The 19,866-nt window shown below is 31.5% G+C and overlaps 1 protein-coding gene across 1 annotated transcript in view; it reads right to left on the bottom strand.

The window, feature by feature from the left end:
- Positions 1 to 19,866, bottom strand: part of LOC118203557 (uncharacterized) — a 66,145-nt gene that overhangs the window by 13,810 nt on the left and 32,469 nt on the right. Inside the window, exons 9-11 of the mRNA XM_085819333.1 lie at positions 18,475 to 18,615; positions 9,035 to 9,131; positions 8,085 to 8,151 (exon numbers count right to left, since the gene is read on the bottom strand). Coding sequence (XP_085675459.1) covers positions 8,085 to 8,151; positions 9,035 to 9,131; positions 18,475 to 18,615 — 305 coding nt within the window. The remainder of the gene's footprint in view (positions 1 to 8,084; positions 8,152 to 9,034; positions 9,132 to 18,474; positions 18,616 to 19,866) is intronic.

The raw sequence follows: 19,866 nt of genomic DNA, 5'->3' as shown, positions 1-19,866 counted from the left end.
GCTCATATAAATTTTTAAAATATAAAACCCAAATTAAAAACAAAAAAATGAAAAGAAAAAGAAAACTATCTAAAGAAAGAACTTTTGCAATGTGTAATTGCTCTTTTTGAATGTATTTTGTTTATTTGTTGCCTTAAAAGCCATACACTAATTGTTTAGTTTGCAATTATTAATCTGTAATCATGACCAACTCAGACACTTGCAGTGACCTGCAGTGCACTTTAAAGGAAAAAATGCAAATATAAGGTAAAACATTCATAAAAAGTTAATTTGCGTGTGTGTTATAAATTTTCTTTCAAAATAAAATAACATTAATATAACTAATAAAATGATAAAAAAGAATACCAGAGGCAGATGGATTTAAATAGAAGTTTTTGTATCTGTACTATCACAGCTGTGAGGACTCCAAATGGAAGCATTAAAGATAATTGCTAGGTGTTTGCAAATAAAGGGTGTCCCACCCGAGATGGGCCAAAGGAAGTGTGATAAAAATCTTATAACAAGAGGAAATGAAGCCAAATTTTTGCATAAAATACCTTTATGCTTGAGACATGGAGGTACACTGCGCATAATAAAGGGGGCAGTTCCATATCTCAATTCAACTTGCGTTTTTCATGTCTCAAAAGTGCAGCTTACGATATATATTGGACTAATATATAGCATTGTTTTAATATAAGTATTTTGACACAAAATCACACTTTTCCGGAAATAACCTGCCAATATTTTTCCATATTTTGATTCTATGACTCAGATTACGCCAAACTGCCAAGTTTTGTAAAAATCACATGAGTAGTTTTTAAAAAATTCGCTTTTAAAATTTTAGCTCCTCAATATTAATTGAGTTTCATATTTATTAATATTTCTTTTTTTATTAAACTTACTTGATTCCTTCTTCCAGAATTCGAAATTTAGGCTTAATCCAAACACAGTTCGTACATTTTTTTTTTATTTATTTTTAAAATTTGTATTTTTTAATATTTTTTATAAATTTTTTGAAAAAATGCTTGTGTTGTAATCTATAAAATTTTTAACATCATCATAAGGTAGACGCATTTCTAGGCACACCAGCAAAAAATTATTATTATTTTTTTAAAAATTTTCTGAGATATACATGTAGTGGGGGAGTTGAAGATGCTAAATAACAATTTCAACGTTGTTTTCCCCACCACAGAACATTTAATAAAGATAATCAGAAGAAGGTACAGATTAGATTAAATACAAGTGCCGTTTGATACAAACAGGATTCTGTATAGCTTTTGTCAGTCTTATCACTTAAACGATTAGTGCCTACTCGCACTTGCTGATTGATTATACAGTCAATTTACCACCTTCGCGTGGAAAACTACAGTTCCTTATTCTACACCTTCACGTGTAAACAGAAATCTGACCACCTTCGCGTGGGATAGCAGAAGAAAGTCTCTGTCATACTCCTCTTTCACCTCGCTGCTGGCGCATCGGTGAGGCCCTCTGGTGGTTGTGTCGCACTTACAGATACTACATACATGAATTTATATATTAGCACATTTTTTAATTTGACATATATGCTTTAAGTGATAATAACACCAAATGCAGTTAATGCACTTTGTTAAAATTATTTGAAGTAATGAGCAATGACTTTTTTTCTACTTGTTAACAATGAAAAAAAGGAAAGGAAAATAGTTTGCAATAAATTAAGATGTTCGGCAAGTGAATTATTCTTGGTGCAAACTGAAAAAAATGTGCCAAGAAAAATTTTTTAATTTCTCTGTAAATTTTGCACTAAATTTTACAAAATTTAATATTGGTTGTAGAATCCAAATATGGAAAAAATTTGGCATGTCATTTCAGAAAAAGTCTGATTTTGTGTCAAAATACCTATATTAGAAAAATGCTATATATATAAGTCCAATATCCTAAGTCGTGCTTTTGAGATATGAAAAAACGTAAGATGAATAAGAATCGGCCTAGTAGAACGGGAGATATAGAACTGTCCCCCCCTTTTTTTGCACAGTGTACATTACAAGAGGTGCTGGAAGTGACCTCTCCCCACTCGTATACACATGCCTCTGCATGGTCGTGCATGCTGCTGCCCAATAATTATATCGTATTGGGCATTACTGCCTGGATTTCACAGCAGGTGTTCTGACATAACTCATCAAGAGCACATGATTTGTGCTTGTATACATTAAGGTGACCTCAGAGAAAAATGTCGAGGGATGATCAAGTCTGGTGATCTCGGAGACCATACTCCTTTGAAAATCACTTTGTCAGGGAAAAGTGATTCCTCTGCAGGCGTATTCGCTATAGATGTATGGCATGTTGCACTATCTTGCTGGTATCAGCCAAGTGTCAGTTCCTCATCATCTAACTGGTTCACAAATTCCTGAAACAATATCCGGTACACTTCTGTGGAAACATTAATGTAAAAAAAAGTGGCACGATGATGCACCGCGGTGATAATGCACAAGACCTCATGATCTAACAAAGTTCCCTTTGTCTCCAGCTTCTTCACCAAGCCTTGAATACAGTACAGTAGAAGTCCAGAAATCCGCAAAGCTTGGGACCAGAGGTTGTGCAGATTTTAGGATTTTGCGGATTTCAGGACAGAAAAGATAAAGCATAATATTCGGACTAAAAGTGCAAAATAAATAAGGTGTATTAGAGACATTTAATTAAATTATTATATACATTATTGCAATAAGTTATTATATGCATTAAATTATTATTACATATATAAATTGATTATATTATTCATTGTACACAGCATCGAGGTTTGCCGATTTCGCCTCATGTAAAGATTTTCGTTTTCGGATTCTAGAGTTAGAATCACTGTTGCTGTAAAATTTCAACAGGTTTTTTTTATTTTTCCGTATATCATACACAATCGTGTCACAATTCCATACCATTCTGCTATAAATCGAGGAGTAGCACCTGCCTCCATCTTTTGCAGAATTTGCGTTACCGTCAATGCAACGTGTTTATGTTTTTCAACGTTGCAAGCAGTAAAATTATGAGTGCGTTTCTTATCTGTCATTGTATTAAAAAGGGCTGAAATTTAAAATATTCTTAATTTATCCACAAAATATCAGGATTAAAAAAAAAGGCAGCACTAAATAATCTCGTGAAATAACATAAATAAGCTCAGAAAATACAACAACGTGAATCGTGAACTTGAATGAAGAGTTGAGTGAATGATCTGCTTTATTACCTCGATGCAGAGATTAGAGGGAAAAACTTTTATCTTATTTTTTTAACTTTTTTATGTCAATAATTTGGTATTTTTGTTATGACTCATTATTATTCGGTAATTACGACGTCATTATTCGGTAAGTATTTCTTCATCGATATTTCATACTCAATGTTGCGGTTTCCGGAACCTATAAACTGAATGTTTATATTTTGAGAGGCAACGTGGATTTCAGGTCAGCGGATTTTCGGTATTTGACTGTATTTAGATACTTTGTGACAACCACGAAAACATTCCCAGTTGCAGCAAACAGTTGCTGATAATATCTTAAATGAACCACTTATCCAATACTGTTTCACAAGAAACACATGCTCTTCCATAGAATATTGATATCAAACAGCAGTAGAAGAAGCAAGTCACACAAAACACTACGAACAGTAAGCAGCACTATACTGAAACGTGCACAACTCATGGAATCCTATTGTTGCCACATTTCACAAACTTACCCAGCTGCCCCGTTGATGAGTTACGCCTGAACATCTGCCATGAAATCCAGTCAGTGACATCCTATACTCTGGTAACAGCATATGCGAACATGCAATGTCATGTTGAACTGTATATAGAAGTGGGGGAAAGTCCCTTCGAGAATTTCTTATCGCATACTTTCATTTCTCAAACAAAAAGGTATGTCATGAAAAAAATTTGGTTTCATTTCCTCTTGTTATAAGGCTTTTATCACACTTTTTCTGGGACACATTTCGAGTAGGACACCTTGAATATTCATTTTAAGGTCCTCTCTAATTATGCCAAGTTTCAGTGAAATTAATTAGTCCAATGTTGTATGCTCCTCTCACAAAAGGCTTGTTTTATATCTTATGTAGGATGCCCAGAACTTATTGGACACATTTCAAAATTACACTTAAAACAAATATAAGCACTTGTTTTCCTATTTTAAATATTACTAATGCATTGCTGCAAAAATTTGTTTAGTAGAATTGTTTTATCCAGAAACTGATAGATGACTTTATGTGTGATATAAGAACTGAATGAAACAATCATAATTAATAATCATGGAATTCATATACCAGAAGACTATACGTACATTATGACTAGCAGAATTAAAGTCTAAATTAAAGTGAAAAGGCAGTATCATGCAGAATAAGGTTCAATTCCTTTATCACCAAATTCAATTAAGTAGTAGATGAATCAGTTTAAAGGAAGTGGTAGTATGTTACACCATGAAAGAGCCAGTAGGTCTAATATGAACAGCAAAACAACTGATCATGTGCATATTTTCCATCAAATTCCAAGAAAATCCATTTCAAAATTGAAAGTTCACAATATTTTGCACAAGAAGTTACTAGCTGCACATGAAGTTTCATGTCTATAAAATCAAAATATAAACACCATAATGTGCAATATAAATTTGCTGTGGATATGCTGATCAAGTTGTATCTTTAGAGTTGAATTCACATTTCATGTATCAGATACTATGAATCATTACACTACAGATGCATAGGTAACTCTGAAATTTTTGAAACAAGGGCAAACAATATGAACTTGAAGAAAATTATTTGTTAGATTTGTAAATTTGAACTCTTTTATATCTGCATACAGTAAGTTGTGGCAGCAACTGAAATTTATCAATCATAGAATAAATTTTGAAAGAAAGGAAAATGGAGCTGATGCAAGAGCATTTTTGCACTATGATCTTAAAGTGGAGATACATAAAGAAGAATGCCTTCAATTAGCATATGGAAATAAAGCTCTATTTTTTGCCACTCACTGTATTCAAGTGGTTTAAAAAAATTTATAGAGATTGGAATTCTATCCTGGATGAAGAATGCACAGGGAAACATTTGACAGCTGTAGTCTCAGAAAATGTGTCAGTCATTTAAAAAGTGTTAATCAATGACAACAGGCAATACCTATCAAATGATACAGAAGAAACTTAACATACCCCACATCAAAAGTTAAGATTAACATCATCGTCTGTGAAATCGACATATATGGTAACATCTACTTGGAAATGTTAAGAATTTTCCCTGTATTTCAGAATATCGACTGGTGGGAATTTCCGGAACCGACCATTTATGGGAAGAGACCCGTGGTTCTCCCAGACTACTGGCTGGTGGCTGGACTTGTGTCCTGCCAGCTTCGATTTGTTGGGTATATAATCAGACTTCACAGGTCTAGAACCATAGGTCCATCCTATGGTAGGCGCGGGCTTGGCAGGGGCCGTACTGGTACTGTCGTGTCCGTTGCCTTCGCTGTGGGGATGCTCTCATGTAGATTTAAGCGCTGTGCCGGGGGGAAGGGGACGGCTCCCTGCCCAGCCCTCAGTGTGATGGATTGTGGCGATGAACATGAGAAGTCCCTGCGGGCTGTATGGTAGGTTGGCGCCCCACCGGCACAGTCAACTGAGGAAGGCCTCTGTATCATGTTAAGGCACTCTAGAAGCAGCCACATAATGTTGCCCGACTTGGAGTTAATGAATTAAAAAATAAGATAACACCATTTTCAGCAAGATAACACACATTCAGATTGGTGAATATACATACATGATTGTCTAAATTAGTACTTTCCTTACACATGGATCCATCATTGAGAGATAGGAGGCTCATTCTGAAGCTTCTTCACTCCTGCTCTCACTCCTAAGATATAACTCTAATGAATCTTCTCCCTTTGGGATTATTTTAAAGATTATGGTTATCAGAAACTTTGCATTAATTTACATAAACTGAAGCAATGTGTCATGGCTTTCATTCCATAACTCCTCACATGCTTGCCAATCCGGGCATGAAATCAAGTACCACTTAGACATGCTCAGAGTATTAACGAGATTTCACACTGAATTTTATTAACTTCTGTGACTATACTGTAAGTGAGTAAAAATATTTTTTTTTGAATCTAACTCTAGTTTTTTGGTAACATAATTTTGAAATGTGTTCCATAAAAACGGCTTTATCTTCAGATATTTCCTAATGACATGCATATTTTTGCACAGAATCATATCGCTTATTGTACATATTATTTAAAAAAAAAAAAAAAAAAAAAAAAGAACAAAATAAACAGCTTCTTGGCAGCCACCTCTGAAAGTGACCATAAACATACTGGCATATAACATAATCTCTCTATGATTTCACAAAAAAATAAAATCATACAAAATGCAAGTAATAATTTTAGAAAAGATTCACTGTATAATCATAATGTAATGAAATACAGTAAACCCTCTCATGGTGACCACATCCTTAATATGACCACATATGAAAGTGACTAATATTTCAGAGAACATAAACAGACACTGATAATGAATATCACCTCTCTAAAAACAATTCCATAGAAAATCAAAATTGTCTAGAATAATATAAAAAAAATACCAGTATCTTTCTTTTTCTCAAAAACTAAACCTATAAAAACATATTATAATACATATTTTTACTTCTCAAAATTCTTTCCCCTTTTAATGCACACATAATTGTTTATTTTTAAGCCTTTCAAATTAGACACCAGCCCACCAGCAGCCGAGCGGTAAAGTCGCTGAACACTGGTAGTTCGGTCCGAGGTTCGAATCCTGCGAACGGGCTGGCTGCATGGATGTTTTCGTGGTTTTCCCCATGTGTAACGTGTATACGAGCCAGTTTCCCTTAAAAAGTCCTCTACGAAGGCATCCCTCCCCTTAGGCAGATAGCCCTAGTGTGCTTTGCCATAATTAAATACACACACAAATTAGACAAAAAAGGAACCTCAGTTTGGCATAGATTTTTAATAAAACTCTAATGATTTCAAAAGTAATTTTTGAGAAAGTTATTGTGAATTTTTTTTCCTCCTGAAAAAGACAGACCTGTGACTAAGCACTTTCAAAATCTACATCAAAGTAAGTTTTTATTAAAAATCTACATCAAAGTAAGGTTAATTTTTTCTTCCCTTAATTTTTATACTGGAATGTTAATTTTTCATTTTATTTTTAAGTACTTTTAATAAAGGATGATTCTAAACAATTAACATGACTTATGAATGCCAATATTAATTACATTAATGGCTTTAATGAACTGTAGTTATAAGATATGTTCCAAATGATTAAAATATATATGAATAAATTTCTTTAGCTAACTATATATCAATATTGGCAGTATGAAAATTGCAAACTTTGATTCATTTGAAGAAATTGTTTTATTAGTGAAAATGATGAAATAACATATGAAAATCAAATGCATTCAAAGATCAAATATATGACAAATATATTAATGAAAATTCAGAGGAAAGGAAAAGGAAATGAGATAAAATTATAAATACTCTACAATGGATCACTCAAAAGATTTTTATATGCAATATGAATATAATTTGTAATATGATAACTTAGAACTAACTCATTTTCTCAAAATATAACACCTTGTAGAGATCTTAATAATGTCCACCAATACTGGGTAGAACAAATCTCAAGCCTTGTGCATTGTTAATCTACCATACTAATATAAATTTTTGTTGCATGTCATTAAAAAGCCTTTACTTCGGCCATACTCACAATATCTTGCAGCAAAATCAGAGCTGAAATAACCATGGGATCACCAAACTATTTTGAGTGCTTAAATATTTATTTTGCTCAATCTCTGCAGGAACTAATATGTTCCAATGAAATGTTCTAGAAATGAAGAAAAACTGAATATATAACAGTAAAGCTTCTTTAGAGAAAACAGAAACCAAGTTGTTCATTTCTGGATAAGTAATGACTCTTTCCTTTTCAAATAAACAGATTAAGTAAATTATAAAATATATAATGATATATAAAAAATTTCAGAAAGTGTCATATTGAGATATTCTATATTTTTTAGTTTAAGATAAGTAAATTCAAAACATAATTTAATTCTGTAACCAAAATTAATTTATGAAAATTTCTTAGATAAGTAAGGGAAATTACCATTTCCATCTAATATTTTATAATAAGTAACATCTGGATGCCAAGTATCCACATTAGAACTAGCTTCCTGAAAATGTATTAAATAATGATTATACAAGCAACAAAAGAAAAGTAATATTGCATTTGTTTCTAAATTTTACAATCCATGTATGAAGTTAACACGATTTATTCAGGAACAGAAATTTTGTCTCATCACATTTAAATAAATAAAATTTTATGAAAAATGATTTTGTGTATGTTAAAAAAGATACTAAAGTAACAAGAATTAGTGTAAGCTGCATAAAGTTATGCACAATTCTAAGTGTAAGGTGCATAGTTCTTGTTGCTTTGATATCTTCAACATTTGTTCTTCAGCATATTATTGTAGCAAATATTGCTTTCAGATCTATTACGCGTATATGCACACACACAGATACATATATCCATAATAAATATCAAATGAAAGTTTTATATTTAAATATCTTATATTTTTTCCTTTCAAGTACTAAAATATAAACAAAAATTTCAACTTGAAAATAAATAAATTCCATGATTTTTTTAAAAATTATTATTCAGTCCTGCAGTTAAAAAACACATAAAATTACCAATTATTAGATAATTACTTACATTATTTGACAAATACTAACAGAAGTAATAGCAAACACGTAAAAAACATACTTATAAATAATGCACAGTTTGCATCTCATAGTACAAATTAAAGTCTTGAACACAAATTCTTTTGAAATAAACACTATGAAAAAAACAAAAATTCAGAACTTCAGCATAATACATAGCATTTCATATTACATATAACTTTGTTTGAAGAAAGTTAGGAAAATTAAACTGCCATATTTCTTTTCTGTTGAACATCATAACCTAAAACTAAAGCCTATATTTTTAACATGTTCTATAAATTATTTTGATATACCAGTATTGCATATTATTTAAATAAATAAAAATCAATTATCTACCTGTATAGTTATCCCAAATAGTTTATGACAAAGATTGAATATGCCCTTTAAAACACAAGGAAGAGGGAAATATTGTCGAACAACAGCATCGTCAAGGCTACAAAGCAACAAACATATAATCAAGAAATTATTTAAAAGCAGATATTCATGACATACTGAAAAAATTCAGACAAAATTAATTTTAAAAACAACATTAAAATTAGTGGTACTACTCGGTTTTGAGGGCCGTAAAAAATCGCAAAATTATTGTTGATGCCAGTGCCGCCAAAAATAATTGCAGCAACCCTAACGCAAGAAAGGAAGTATAATAGTAAATAACCATCAAGATTGATGTTTTAATTTAGATGAAAGGTTAATTTCATATAATACATTTTTATTATTATAATTTATATAAAAATGGCTAAGCATGACTGAATGGAAGCATAAGATTAAATAACTATTTCAGATCATTATTATAATTTATATAAAAATTGCTAAACATTACTGAATGGATGTCTGCATCGCTATTTCGTTACTGAGTTATCGCTAAAGCATAATTTCATCTCGTTGGCTGTTCAAACATAATTTTCTATAATGAATGATGCCTTTTCTTTGAAAAAATTTTCGGTAAAGTGCATAATCGCCCACTTATTTGTTTGGCGCTTTTACAGGGGTAAAAACAATTAGATTTTTGTCAATTTTCATTTACTTTTTAAGTGAAAATAGGTCGATGTGTACGTAGATAAAGTCAAGGGTGTGCGCAGTCCCATTTTTGTGCAAATCTGGGATTTTTCTTAAAAGTGAAAATAGGCTGATGTGTACATGGATACCGAGTATGTGCAATTCTTAAAAACGCGTCAAGCAGTGGGTGATTCTGCACTTTACCCAAAATTCTATTGCAAACTATTCGTCATGGGCAATTCCCAAACTGTTAAATCCATAGGATATCAAAAAAGGATTTAAAATCAAAAGAGGATTTAAAAATTAAACTAGTATTTCAATGGCGTCTTAAGAAATGTAGAACTATATAAACTTATGCAATCTGAAATCAGCGCGTATGCTAGATTTGGCACGCTATTAAATGGGCACTTTTGCGCATACATTTTCGCTGCAATTTTTTTACAGTCCTCAAAATGGAATAGTACCAAATTAGCTTATGTTTCAACATAAAAGTATTAATTTATAATCTAGTTCTTCAAATTATATTAAATGATCCCCTATACAAAATAAATTATGAATGATACTTCTATCTGATTATAAACATTGGTACTTATGACCTAGTAATACAACCCCAGTAAAATATGGCAATTTTTCACAGAAGTTAAAAGCTACTTTTTGGATGCAAGTTGATGATTTTCATGACATTTTTTTAAACATTTTAAAACTATCAATATTTATTGTCAGTCAGCAAACCTTATCAACATATCAAAAGAAACCACATTAAGTAATTTAAAGTATTAATTTTGATTTGTAAATAAGGATTACAAGATACATTAAAAAATAAATTACTTCCGTTTTTCTAAAATTCTGTATTTTTTCCTAGTGTTCTTTCCATGTACACAAGGATCTGTTTTCCCTCAAAAACACCAGAGAATTGCATAAACTTGAAATATAACACAATTCAGCTTTGCACACCAGCTCTCTACCAAATGCATCTCATTAATATTTTTTTTAGCAATTTTGCAGCAAATTCTTCCATTGCCGGAAAATTCCACAAGTGCATGTTTTAAAACTCAATTTAAGGGGAAGAAAATTGCATTTTGTCAATAAAAACCATTGAAACTTGGAATAGGACAATAAAATACACATACGACATTTCAATTTTTTATTTATCTGAATTGCGTTAGCAATTTTGCTTGATTGAAGGATTGTTATAAGCATGGCTGCCTGAAGAATGGTTATGTACACTGCTCAAAAAAAAAAAAAAAAAAAAAAAAGGACAGTCCTATATCTCCCGATCTACTGCGCCGATTGACAAAATTCAAACTGCGTTCTTCATGTCTCGAAAGCGTGACTTAGGATATATATTAGATTTATATATAGCACTATTCTAACATAGGTATTTTGACACAAAATCGGACTTTTTCTGAAATAACATACCAATTTTTTTACATATTTCGATTCTACGACTGAAATTACGCCTAAATATGAAATTTTGTAAAATTTGGAGCGAAATTTACGGAGAAATTCACAAATTTATGTTGGCACTTTTTTGTCAGTTTGCGCCAAGAATAGTTCACTTGGCGAACTTCTTAATATATGGCAACCTAGTTTCCTTTCCCATGAGAGGGAAAAAAGTCACCATCGTTCCTTTTTTCAAAATAATATTCTTTATATTGTATTTTTAATTATAACTTATTATTTTAAGTAATTTTTTCTTTTTCGAATTTCATTTTAATTGTTTAAGTTGCATGGTTTTTTTCGAATAACTGTTTTAAAAATTTCTATTTACCAATTCAAACTGCATAAATAAAGGTGCAGCATTTATTTTTTTTCAAATAGTTTTCTTTATATATATTTTCTGTCATAGTTATTATTTTAGGTAATTTAAAATTCTTATACTTTTATTTTAATTGTTTGTGTTGCATTGTCTCTTCAGAAAATTGTTTTAAAATTTTCTATTTATTCCTTCGAACTGAGCATTTTAAATAAATTTTCCAGAATTTGATTTTATTTATTTGAATTGCGTTTCTTTCGGAGGAATACTTTGTAACCCAGATTACGATGCGTTTAAAAACTGCATATATTAAAAGTGCAAATACAGTAAAGCATAGTTAACACGCCTTTCAATGTTCTGTTCAGAAAAGATATATATAAATAAGAGAGATGTATAACCGACATTTTAACTTAGGATGACTTGCATACACTGCTTTAAACAGTTTTATCATTGTGCCCATTGCTTTACACAATTTTATCCTACATTTGGTTTCTTAATTGTTATTCATATTTTAGTCAAATATTTTATTTTTGAAATCGTAAGAATCAAATATCATAAGATTAAAAAGTTTTAAATTTAAAAAAAAACACAAATACTAAATTTTACTCAAAAAATTTATTTTTTCTTCTCTTTTTCTTCAGGCATTCTACTTTATTCTTGCCCTTTTCCTTTAGGTATTCCGCAAGTATATTAAAAAGTATCCAACTTTTCGAAATATCTTGATATTTCTGACAACCATTTTAAATAAAGTTATCGCCTTCCATTTCATAAAGGCCCACAAACGGCCGAGCGGTAAAGTCGCTGAACACTGGTAGTTCACTCCAGGGTTCGAATCCCGGTAAACGGGCTGGTTGCATGGGTGTTTTCGTGGATTTTCTCATGTATACTGTGTATGCCAGCTGGTTTTCCTTTGAAAGTTCTTCACAAAGGCATCCTTCCTTTTAGGCAGATAACCCTGCTTTGACGTAATCCAATTCAATCCATTTCATCAATATTTGGTCAAAGCCTTTATCAGTCTTTAGAGGCTAAACATTTTGAAGGTATGAGATGAAAGAAAAGACTGGTTTCATCAAGAGGTTTTGGTTTATTTAATTATGACAAAGCACACTAGGGCTATCTGCCTGAGGGATGCCTTCGTGGAGGACTTTCTAAGGAAAACTAGCTCGTATACACATTACACATGGGGAAAACCACGAAAACGCCCATGCAGCCAGCCTGTTCGCGGGATTTGAACCTCGGACCGAACTACCAGAGTTCAGCGACTTTACCGCTCGGCCGCTGTTTCATCAGAAGGGGAAAAAAAATGCCTTTAGGTGACATTCACATACAATACTGGATAAACTCCTGAATCTTCAAATAATTCAACTGAGAAAATTATGGATTCTCCATTTATGATACGATATGATGTTCTATAATGTAATTTAAATTTATACAACCATATAGTCTAAAAACAGTCGCTCTTCACTTTAATCTGCAATGATATAGTTTTTGTCTTTTCTGATTACACAAGCTCAATTGATGGTATTTGCTGGTGTACACGCCCAAGTGTTTTCTCTTTGAACGCCTAAATTCTTTGAAGTAACCTGAAAGTATATTCAAAAGCGTCCAACTTTTTGAAACATCTTGGTATGTCTAAGAGCAAAATTTTCCCTGCAAATTTTTGCTTGCTTTTCTCCCTAATTTTCTTCTTTCCTTCTACAGTTATTTTAAGTGCTCGCACAAAAAAAATTAAGATTTTTCGATTGCTAGATTTTCATAAATTTTGCATTCTTGTCAATTTTTTAAAATATCAATTGCATCAACTGTGTTTCAGCTGAAGACAGCTTTTCATTTTCTAGACATTTTAACTATAAACAAAGTATAGAGCAAAGGATAAATATTTTAATTAAAAGATTTTTTGCTAAATGACAAAGAAATAAAACAGTCCAGCAGTGTTTATTCTTCACTACCGAGAGACCCGAATCTTATATCGGCTGAAACAATCTAAATCATATTAAAGATCATGTTTTTTTATACAATCTATAACGTGAGGGAAAAATTAGCTTCTTAAACATTTTTTCTAAGAAGATTAATATAAAAGATTATATTTATATATATATTTTTAAAGCTGGGACTTGAACCAAACTGTCAAACTTTTAAAGTTTAATTTACATGGTAGTTATAATTAAAGTTCCAATTTGAAATGGTCATAAAAGGAAAACTACCGGACCAAATGTTATCAAACTTGGGAATCGTGTAAAGGAGGTTATGATAATTTATTTTCCGCGGAAAAAAAAAAAAAAAAAGAAAAGAAAAGAGTTCAAAAAGTCACGACCAGGGGAAAAATGGCGCTGTATACAATATTGTTAAATGAAATAAGACACGAAAACATCTGTTTAAAATGCGTTTAATATTTTCCGAAACATGTTACAAAGCAGGTTCAATGTAGCGTCCAGCATTTTCCAAAAGTAAGTTAAATCCTGTTACTGCATTCTCGACAGCAGCTCTTAGCATATCAGGAGGAATGTTATGGACATGTCAGTGTATCATATTTTTCATTTCTGCCAAATTGTGTAGATTATCACCATAAACAGTGCTTTTGAGATAACCCCATAGCCAAAAGTCACAGAGGTTGAGGTCTGGTGGGAAGAGGGGAAGTGTTGGCCTATAAGACTTTCATTCGTGAAATGTTGCCTAAGTAACTGTGCGACACACGTGAGGTGGGGCCCAGCGCTGCATAAAAATCGTAGTATCTAAAAGGCCACATTACTGCAGTTCATGTATCACGAAACATTTTAACATTGACTCTAAGTGAGCTGCAATCACAGTATTCCAGCTGTAGACTGCTCTTCAGAGAAAAATGGTTCAGTTATAATACTAGCTGTCATTCAACACTAAACGGTGTGGAATGACTGCTATGCAATCGAATGCAGTAGGAGAACGCAATGGAACTAGATAGATAACATGAGAGATTTCTTTGGCCCAAATCGATTAAAAGCGTTTTGAATCAGTATCTTCATGTTTTAGTGCCGAATTCAGACTTCAAAAATTACTAATTAGCGATCTGTAAGAAAACGATTTCCAAATTGTACGCACTTGTGCGAGTGATTTGCGATCTCACATTTTCTAATCGCTAATTCGTGGTTTTCACGGACGAATTTCTCACTTACACGGATGGCGCACTCGACTTTTATCGAATTTAACGCCTTTAAATGGTAATTTGCCTACTTCAAAGTTTCTTAAGGGTATACAACATATTAAACCCGTGTAACAAAAGGTTAAGTTAGATTCTGACCCATATTTCGTTTAACAATATTGCATACAGCGCCATTTTTCCCTGGTGGTGAGGTTTCCAACTTTCTTTTTTTCACGGAAAATAAATTCCCACGACATCCTTTACACGGTTACAAAGTTTGATAACATTTGATCCAGTAGTTTTCCTTTTATGACCTTTTCAAAGTGAAATTTTAATTATAACCACCCTGTATATTATTAAATTTTAATTTGAAGCTATGCGTTATATGTATACCATGCGTAAGATTTTCGCTTTTATAAAAAAATAAAGAATCGAAGCAAATATACTTAGGATATTACACCAAAACTAAAAAAATTCCCCTCCCTCCGAAAATAAAATATTGAAACTTCGACCATGAATTTATTGAATTATCGAAATATTCAATTTGACTTATCTTCTAAGTCCTAGTTCCGACAACAATTTCGTCAAAAATTCTGAATTACTGAAGCTGAAGTAAAAGGTTTAGTATATATTCACTCTATGTTAATGAACTGTATGTTAATCTTCAAATGCTAGGCAACTGGTGAGGCTCCAATTAAATCTCCAATTTAATATTTTATTTGTAAATATTTAAAATATTGTTGTATTCTTAGACACAAAAAGCAGAATTTAAGTTTTGCTAACTTGTTAGTAAACTACCAAGAGTGTAACAAAAAATAGATTATAGAATTTACGCTGATGCAACTATTTGTTTGAATGCACAACATGTAATGGAAGAGAAGGCTTGTAGAGATCTGTTTTTGACATGCCTCTAAAAGTAGATGTCATACTCCTTTTGTCTCTTCAATGTCAAAAAACTTTCCTTTGAGAGGCCTTTAGTTTTGGGGAGGAAAAAAATCATAAGAAGACAAATTTGAAGAACATGCAGGACAATTGAGTACACATACTTGTTTTCGGAGCATAAGCGGTTCTCCGATTGGTTATTGAATAATGAAAAGATGCATTGTCATGCAATACAAAACATTTGGAATACGTTTTCTGACCGAAAGATTAAAAGTCATCTGCTTAATTCACAGCCATTTACAAGTTAACTACTCGGGCAATTGCAGAATCGTTTTGATCCTAAGCTTGTAAGACAAATGTAATATCACTGGATTTAAACACTTCTTTAATCTTCCGAGAACATTCCTTCTTTAGCTCATATTCCAAGAATATTAAGTGACAATTATTACAAAAGAAATTGAATATTCATTTGCACTACCGCTTGGTAGTTTACTAACAAGTTAGCAAAACTTAAATTTTGCTTTTTGTGTCTAAGAATACAACAATATTTTAAATATTTACAAATAAAATATTAAATTGGAGATTTAATTGGAGCCTCACCAGTTGCCTAGCATTTGAAGATTGTTAAATAGTAATTGTTTGTTGTGAAGTCTAACCCAGGCTGCATGGTTGGTTTTCGTAGTTTTCTAGGTTCTCTTTACAAAGGTTCTCTATGAAAGCATCTTGATCAAATAGCTCTCATGTTCTTTCTATGTTCAAATCAACCAACTAACCTAGTTTAAGCGTGATTTCCAAGGGAAGTTACTAGCAAAACCCGAATACTCATTAAAAATCATGTAGCTTGCCAATCGGGAGTAATATGAAAGATACGGCGCCAATAATTGAATTGCTGCTACGGTACGCTGTTTCTAAACTTAGATGGTCATTCCTTTATTAAATAGCCCACCAGCGGCCGAGCGGTAAAGTCGCTGATCATTGGTAGTTCGGTCCGAGGTTCGAATCTCGCGAAAGGGCTGGCCGCATTGGCGTTTTCGTGGTTTTCCCCATGTATTACGTGTATACAAGCCAGTTTACCTTAGAAAGTCCTCCACGAAGGCATCCCTCCCTTTAGGCAGATAGCCCTCGTGTGCTTTGCCATAATTAAATAATCCAATCCAATCCTTAATTAAATATAATTCATTTCTACTGGAACTGACGGTAAGAATTGAAGTGCAAATAAATAATATCATGTGGAATCTTGATTAATATAAAATTTAAAATATTTGCATAGAAAAATATTTGCATTCAGACAGAAAGTTTTTTGAAATATTTGCAATTACTTTATAAGAAGGATTTATTAATAACCGTAATAATTACTTATTATATTCCTGATGATTAGAATTCAGTTCTTGACAATTACATTCTAAATTAGAATTTTAAGGATATAATGAAAATACACTACGCACAAAAATACATTTTATGATAAAAATTATTTGATTTTTTATGTTTTAAAATTTCTTAAATTCATTTAATAAACATCGTATCCTCGTTGTTAATTGAATCCTGAATGTTGGGTGGCGTTTATAGAATTATTCTTACTTGTCCACAGAATCTGCTGACTTATCCAGCCATTAAGTAGCTGCATATCATTTCTACATAACCACTGAACTTCCATTAATTCAGTCTCTAGAGGGCTGTATGTTTATATCATAATTTGACTTTTATTAAAATGATTATTCTAAATATTATGTTTCTATAAAAATATACTCTGCTTTAAAAATGTGGATGATAGTATCAGCCGCTCTTTCAGCCACTTCAAAAGCAACAGTTTGTTTAGAAATAAATTATGCAGTTAATGTCATAAAATTCAAATAAATATCAAACGAAAATTCTCAGTTTTAGACAATTCGATTTAAACAAAGGTAAAGTAAAGTAGCAGACGATAAAACGCCAAAGGTAAAAATTTACTCTTATTTCTTTTTAAAAAAAGGAAGAAAGAGAGAAATTTAAAAAAATAGTTAAAAATTTGAATAATATTATCTATAATTTAAAAAAAAATAGCTTTCCATATAGTATTAATAAATATTTATTTTGCATCATTCAGGGAAAAAATGTCATATAATTAATTCTCCGTAAAATCTTACTTGGAATTTAAGGTTAAATATAGCTGTGGCAATTCACTGTAACAAAAATCCATAGACCACATTTGGCGTTATTATCGCTCAAAAAAAAAAAGATGCCAAATTTCAAAACTCGAAAATATGTAAATTCGTGTATATCTTAGAAAATTTTGAATAAAAAAGTCTAATTTTTTGCAGATATGTTTAAAAATACACCTACTTTAACATGATGGTAAAAATTTTATAGGTTATAATTCAAAATTTTTTTCGAAAAATTTATAAAAATTATTTACAAATAGAAATTTAAAAAATAAAACACAAAAAATGGATAAATTTTATTTGCAATGAACCTAAATTTCGAAATGTGAGAGAAAAAATCAAAAAAGTTTAATAAAAAAAGAGATATTAATAAATATTTGCCAAATTCAATTAACATTGAGGAGCTAAAATTTTGAGACCTAATATTTTAAAAACTACTCGTACGATTTTTACAAAACTTGGTATTCTGGCATAATTTGAGTCGTAGAATCAAAATATGGAAAAAAATTGGTATGTTATTTCAGAAAAAGTCCGATTTTGTGTCACAATACCTATGTTACAATAGTGCTATATATAAATCTAATATATATCCTAAGTCGCGCTTTTGAGACATGAAAAACGCAATTTGAATTTTGTCAATCCGCCCAGTAGAACGGGAGATATAGCACTGTCCCATTTTTTTTATTTTTTTTTTTTTAGCAGTGTACATGGTTGCCAGTATTTGGCACATTCTGAAAATTTGGCGACTTCTACTAAAGTCATTATAATAATACATAACTACACAGATACGCTGTATGATTCTGAGGCAATATGATAATTATGAAACATAGTAGCAAAGCTTTAAAATGAATAAACAAATCAGAAACTGAACAAAATATTAAAAGCTTACTTGAATAGCTCTTCCTTGTGTAACCTTTGCCAATAAGGGATGTCCCACAATTCAAGTTTTTCCTCAAACCCATTTTGTTTTGCAAAATCTTGTAATTCCTGAATTTCTTTTAAAGTTGTTGCTTGACTTTTAACATGAAGCCTAAATTTTTCAAAAAATAGCAAAATTCAGATTTTCTTCTGAGTTTCTCAATATTAGTACAAATTATGCATGCAAGATTTAAAAAAAAATATGTAAATCAACTTTATAATTTAATTTAGTAATAGCCTCTTTGTTCCTCATTTTTAATTTGGGTATTTCTTGTTTTCTAAAAATAGTAATAACTTTTCTAACTGTGTCATTTCTAGATCACTCTATGTCACATGGCTTGTGTAATGCTGATGATGTAGCTAATTTGAAACCCTAACTCAAAATTTTGAGAATGGAAACTTTTTCTTTTAATAAGCAACTCTTTATACTACCACTAATTCACACTTACTACTGTGTTCTGTAAAAATAATTTGCTATCTTAAAATCATCCTTACAAGCTGAAACTTAAAATAAATATTAAAACTATATATTATGCCATATAAAAATATTTTACAAGTGACTTAAAAAGATAAAGAAATTCAAGCTGATTCAGAAGTCAAACAACAAAAATCAGCGTTAATTCACAAAATTTTCACAGGACTAGTTTCGATGGTTTTACCGAACCATCATCTTCAGCTGCAAAACCGCAAATGAACAAGATAGGAAATAATGTTTAGATAAGATAAGAAAGCCTGGACAAGAATAAGCAAGTGGCGCCATCTGTTGGCGAAACCAGAACTAAAACATAATTTCTCTAAAAGCCGAAGGCAAATTTGGATTGGAATTAGGATCGTTAACTAGAACAGAAAGATTTTTATGAATGTGAAATGCCTCTAGAAAATCCAGTTCTCCAATGGAAGATGTTTTTTGAATAATTTTGGCAGCAGAAAAATTGAAAGTGTGATTTTCGGACCAACAATGTTGAGCAACAGAAGACTTCTGTGTTTCCTTTTTTCTAACATATGCCTCATGTTCTTTGACGCGAAATTTTAAGGCTCTCTTAGTTTGGCCAATGTAAATTAAACCACACTGGCAAGGAATCCTATAAATACCCCAGGAATTCATATCCGGAATGGGGTCCTTGAGTATAGAAGTTGGAATTTTATTGATGGGAGAGTAAACAACCCGAAAGTTAAATTTCTGCAAAATATGTGCAACTTTATAGCTAATTGATGGAAAGAAGGGAATGACAACAGAATTTTTATAATCTCCTAAAATAAGAGTGTGGCTTTTAGTGTGTTGAGATGAGAATTTTTTAACTGCTTGATCAATAATGTTGGGCGAAAAGCCCCTGTCAATAGCTATTGCTTTTAAATAATTTAG

Source organism: Stegodyphus dumicola, chromosome 6, assembly GCF_044657685.1.
Source record: "Stegodyphus dumicola isolate Sdum_Otavi_A_Nest chromosome 6, ASM4465768v1".
Lineage (NCBI taxonomy): Eukaryota > Metazoa > Arthropoda > Arachnida > Araneae > Eresidae > Stegodyphus > Stegodyphus dumicola.
Note: the sequence above shows the minus strand (reverse complement) of the source record. Positions and strands in the feature narration are given on the sequence as shown.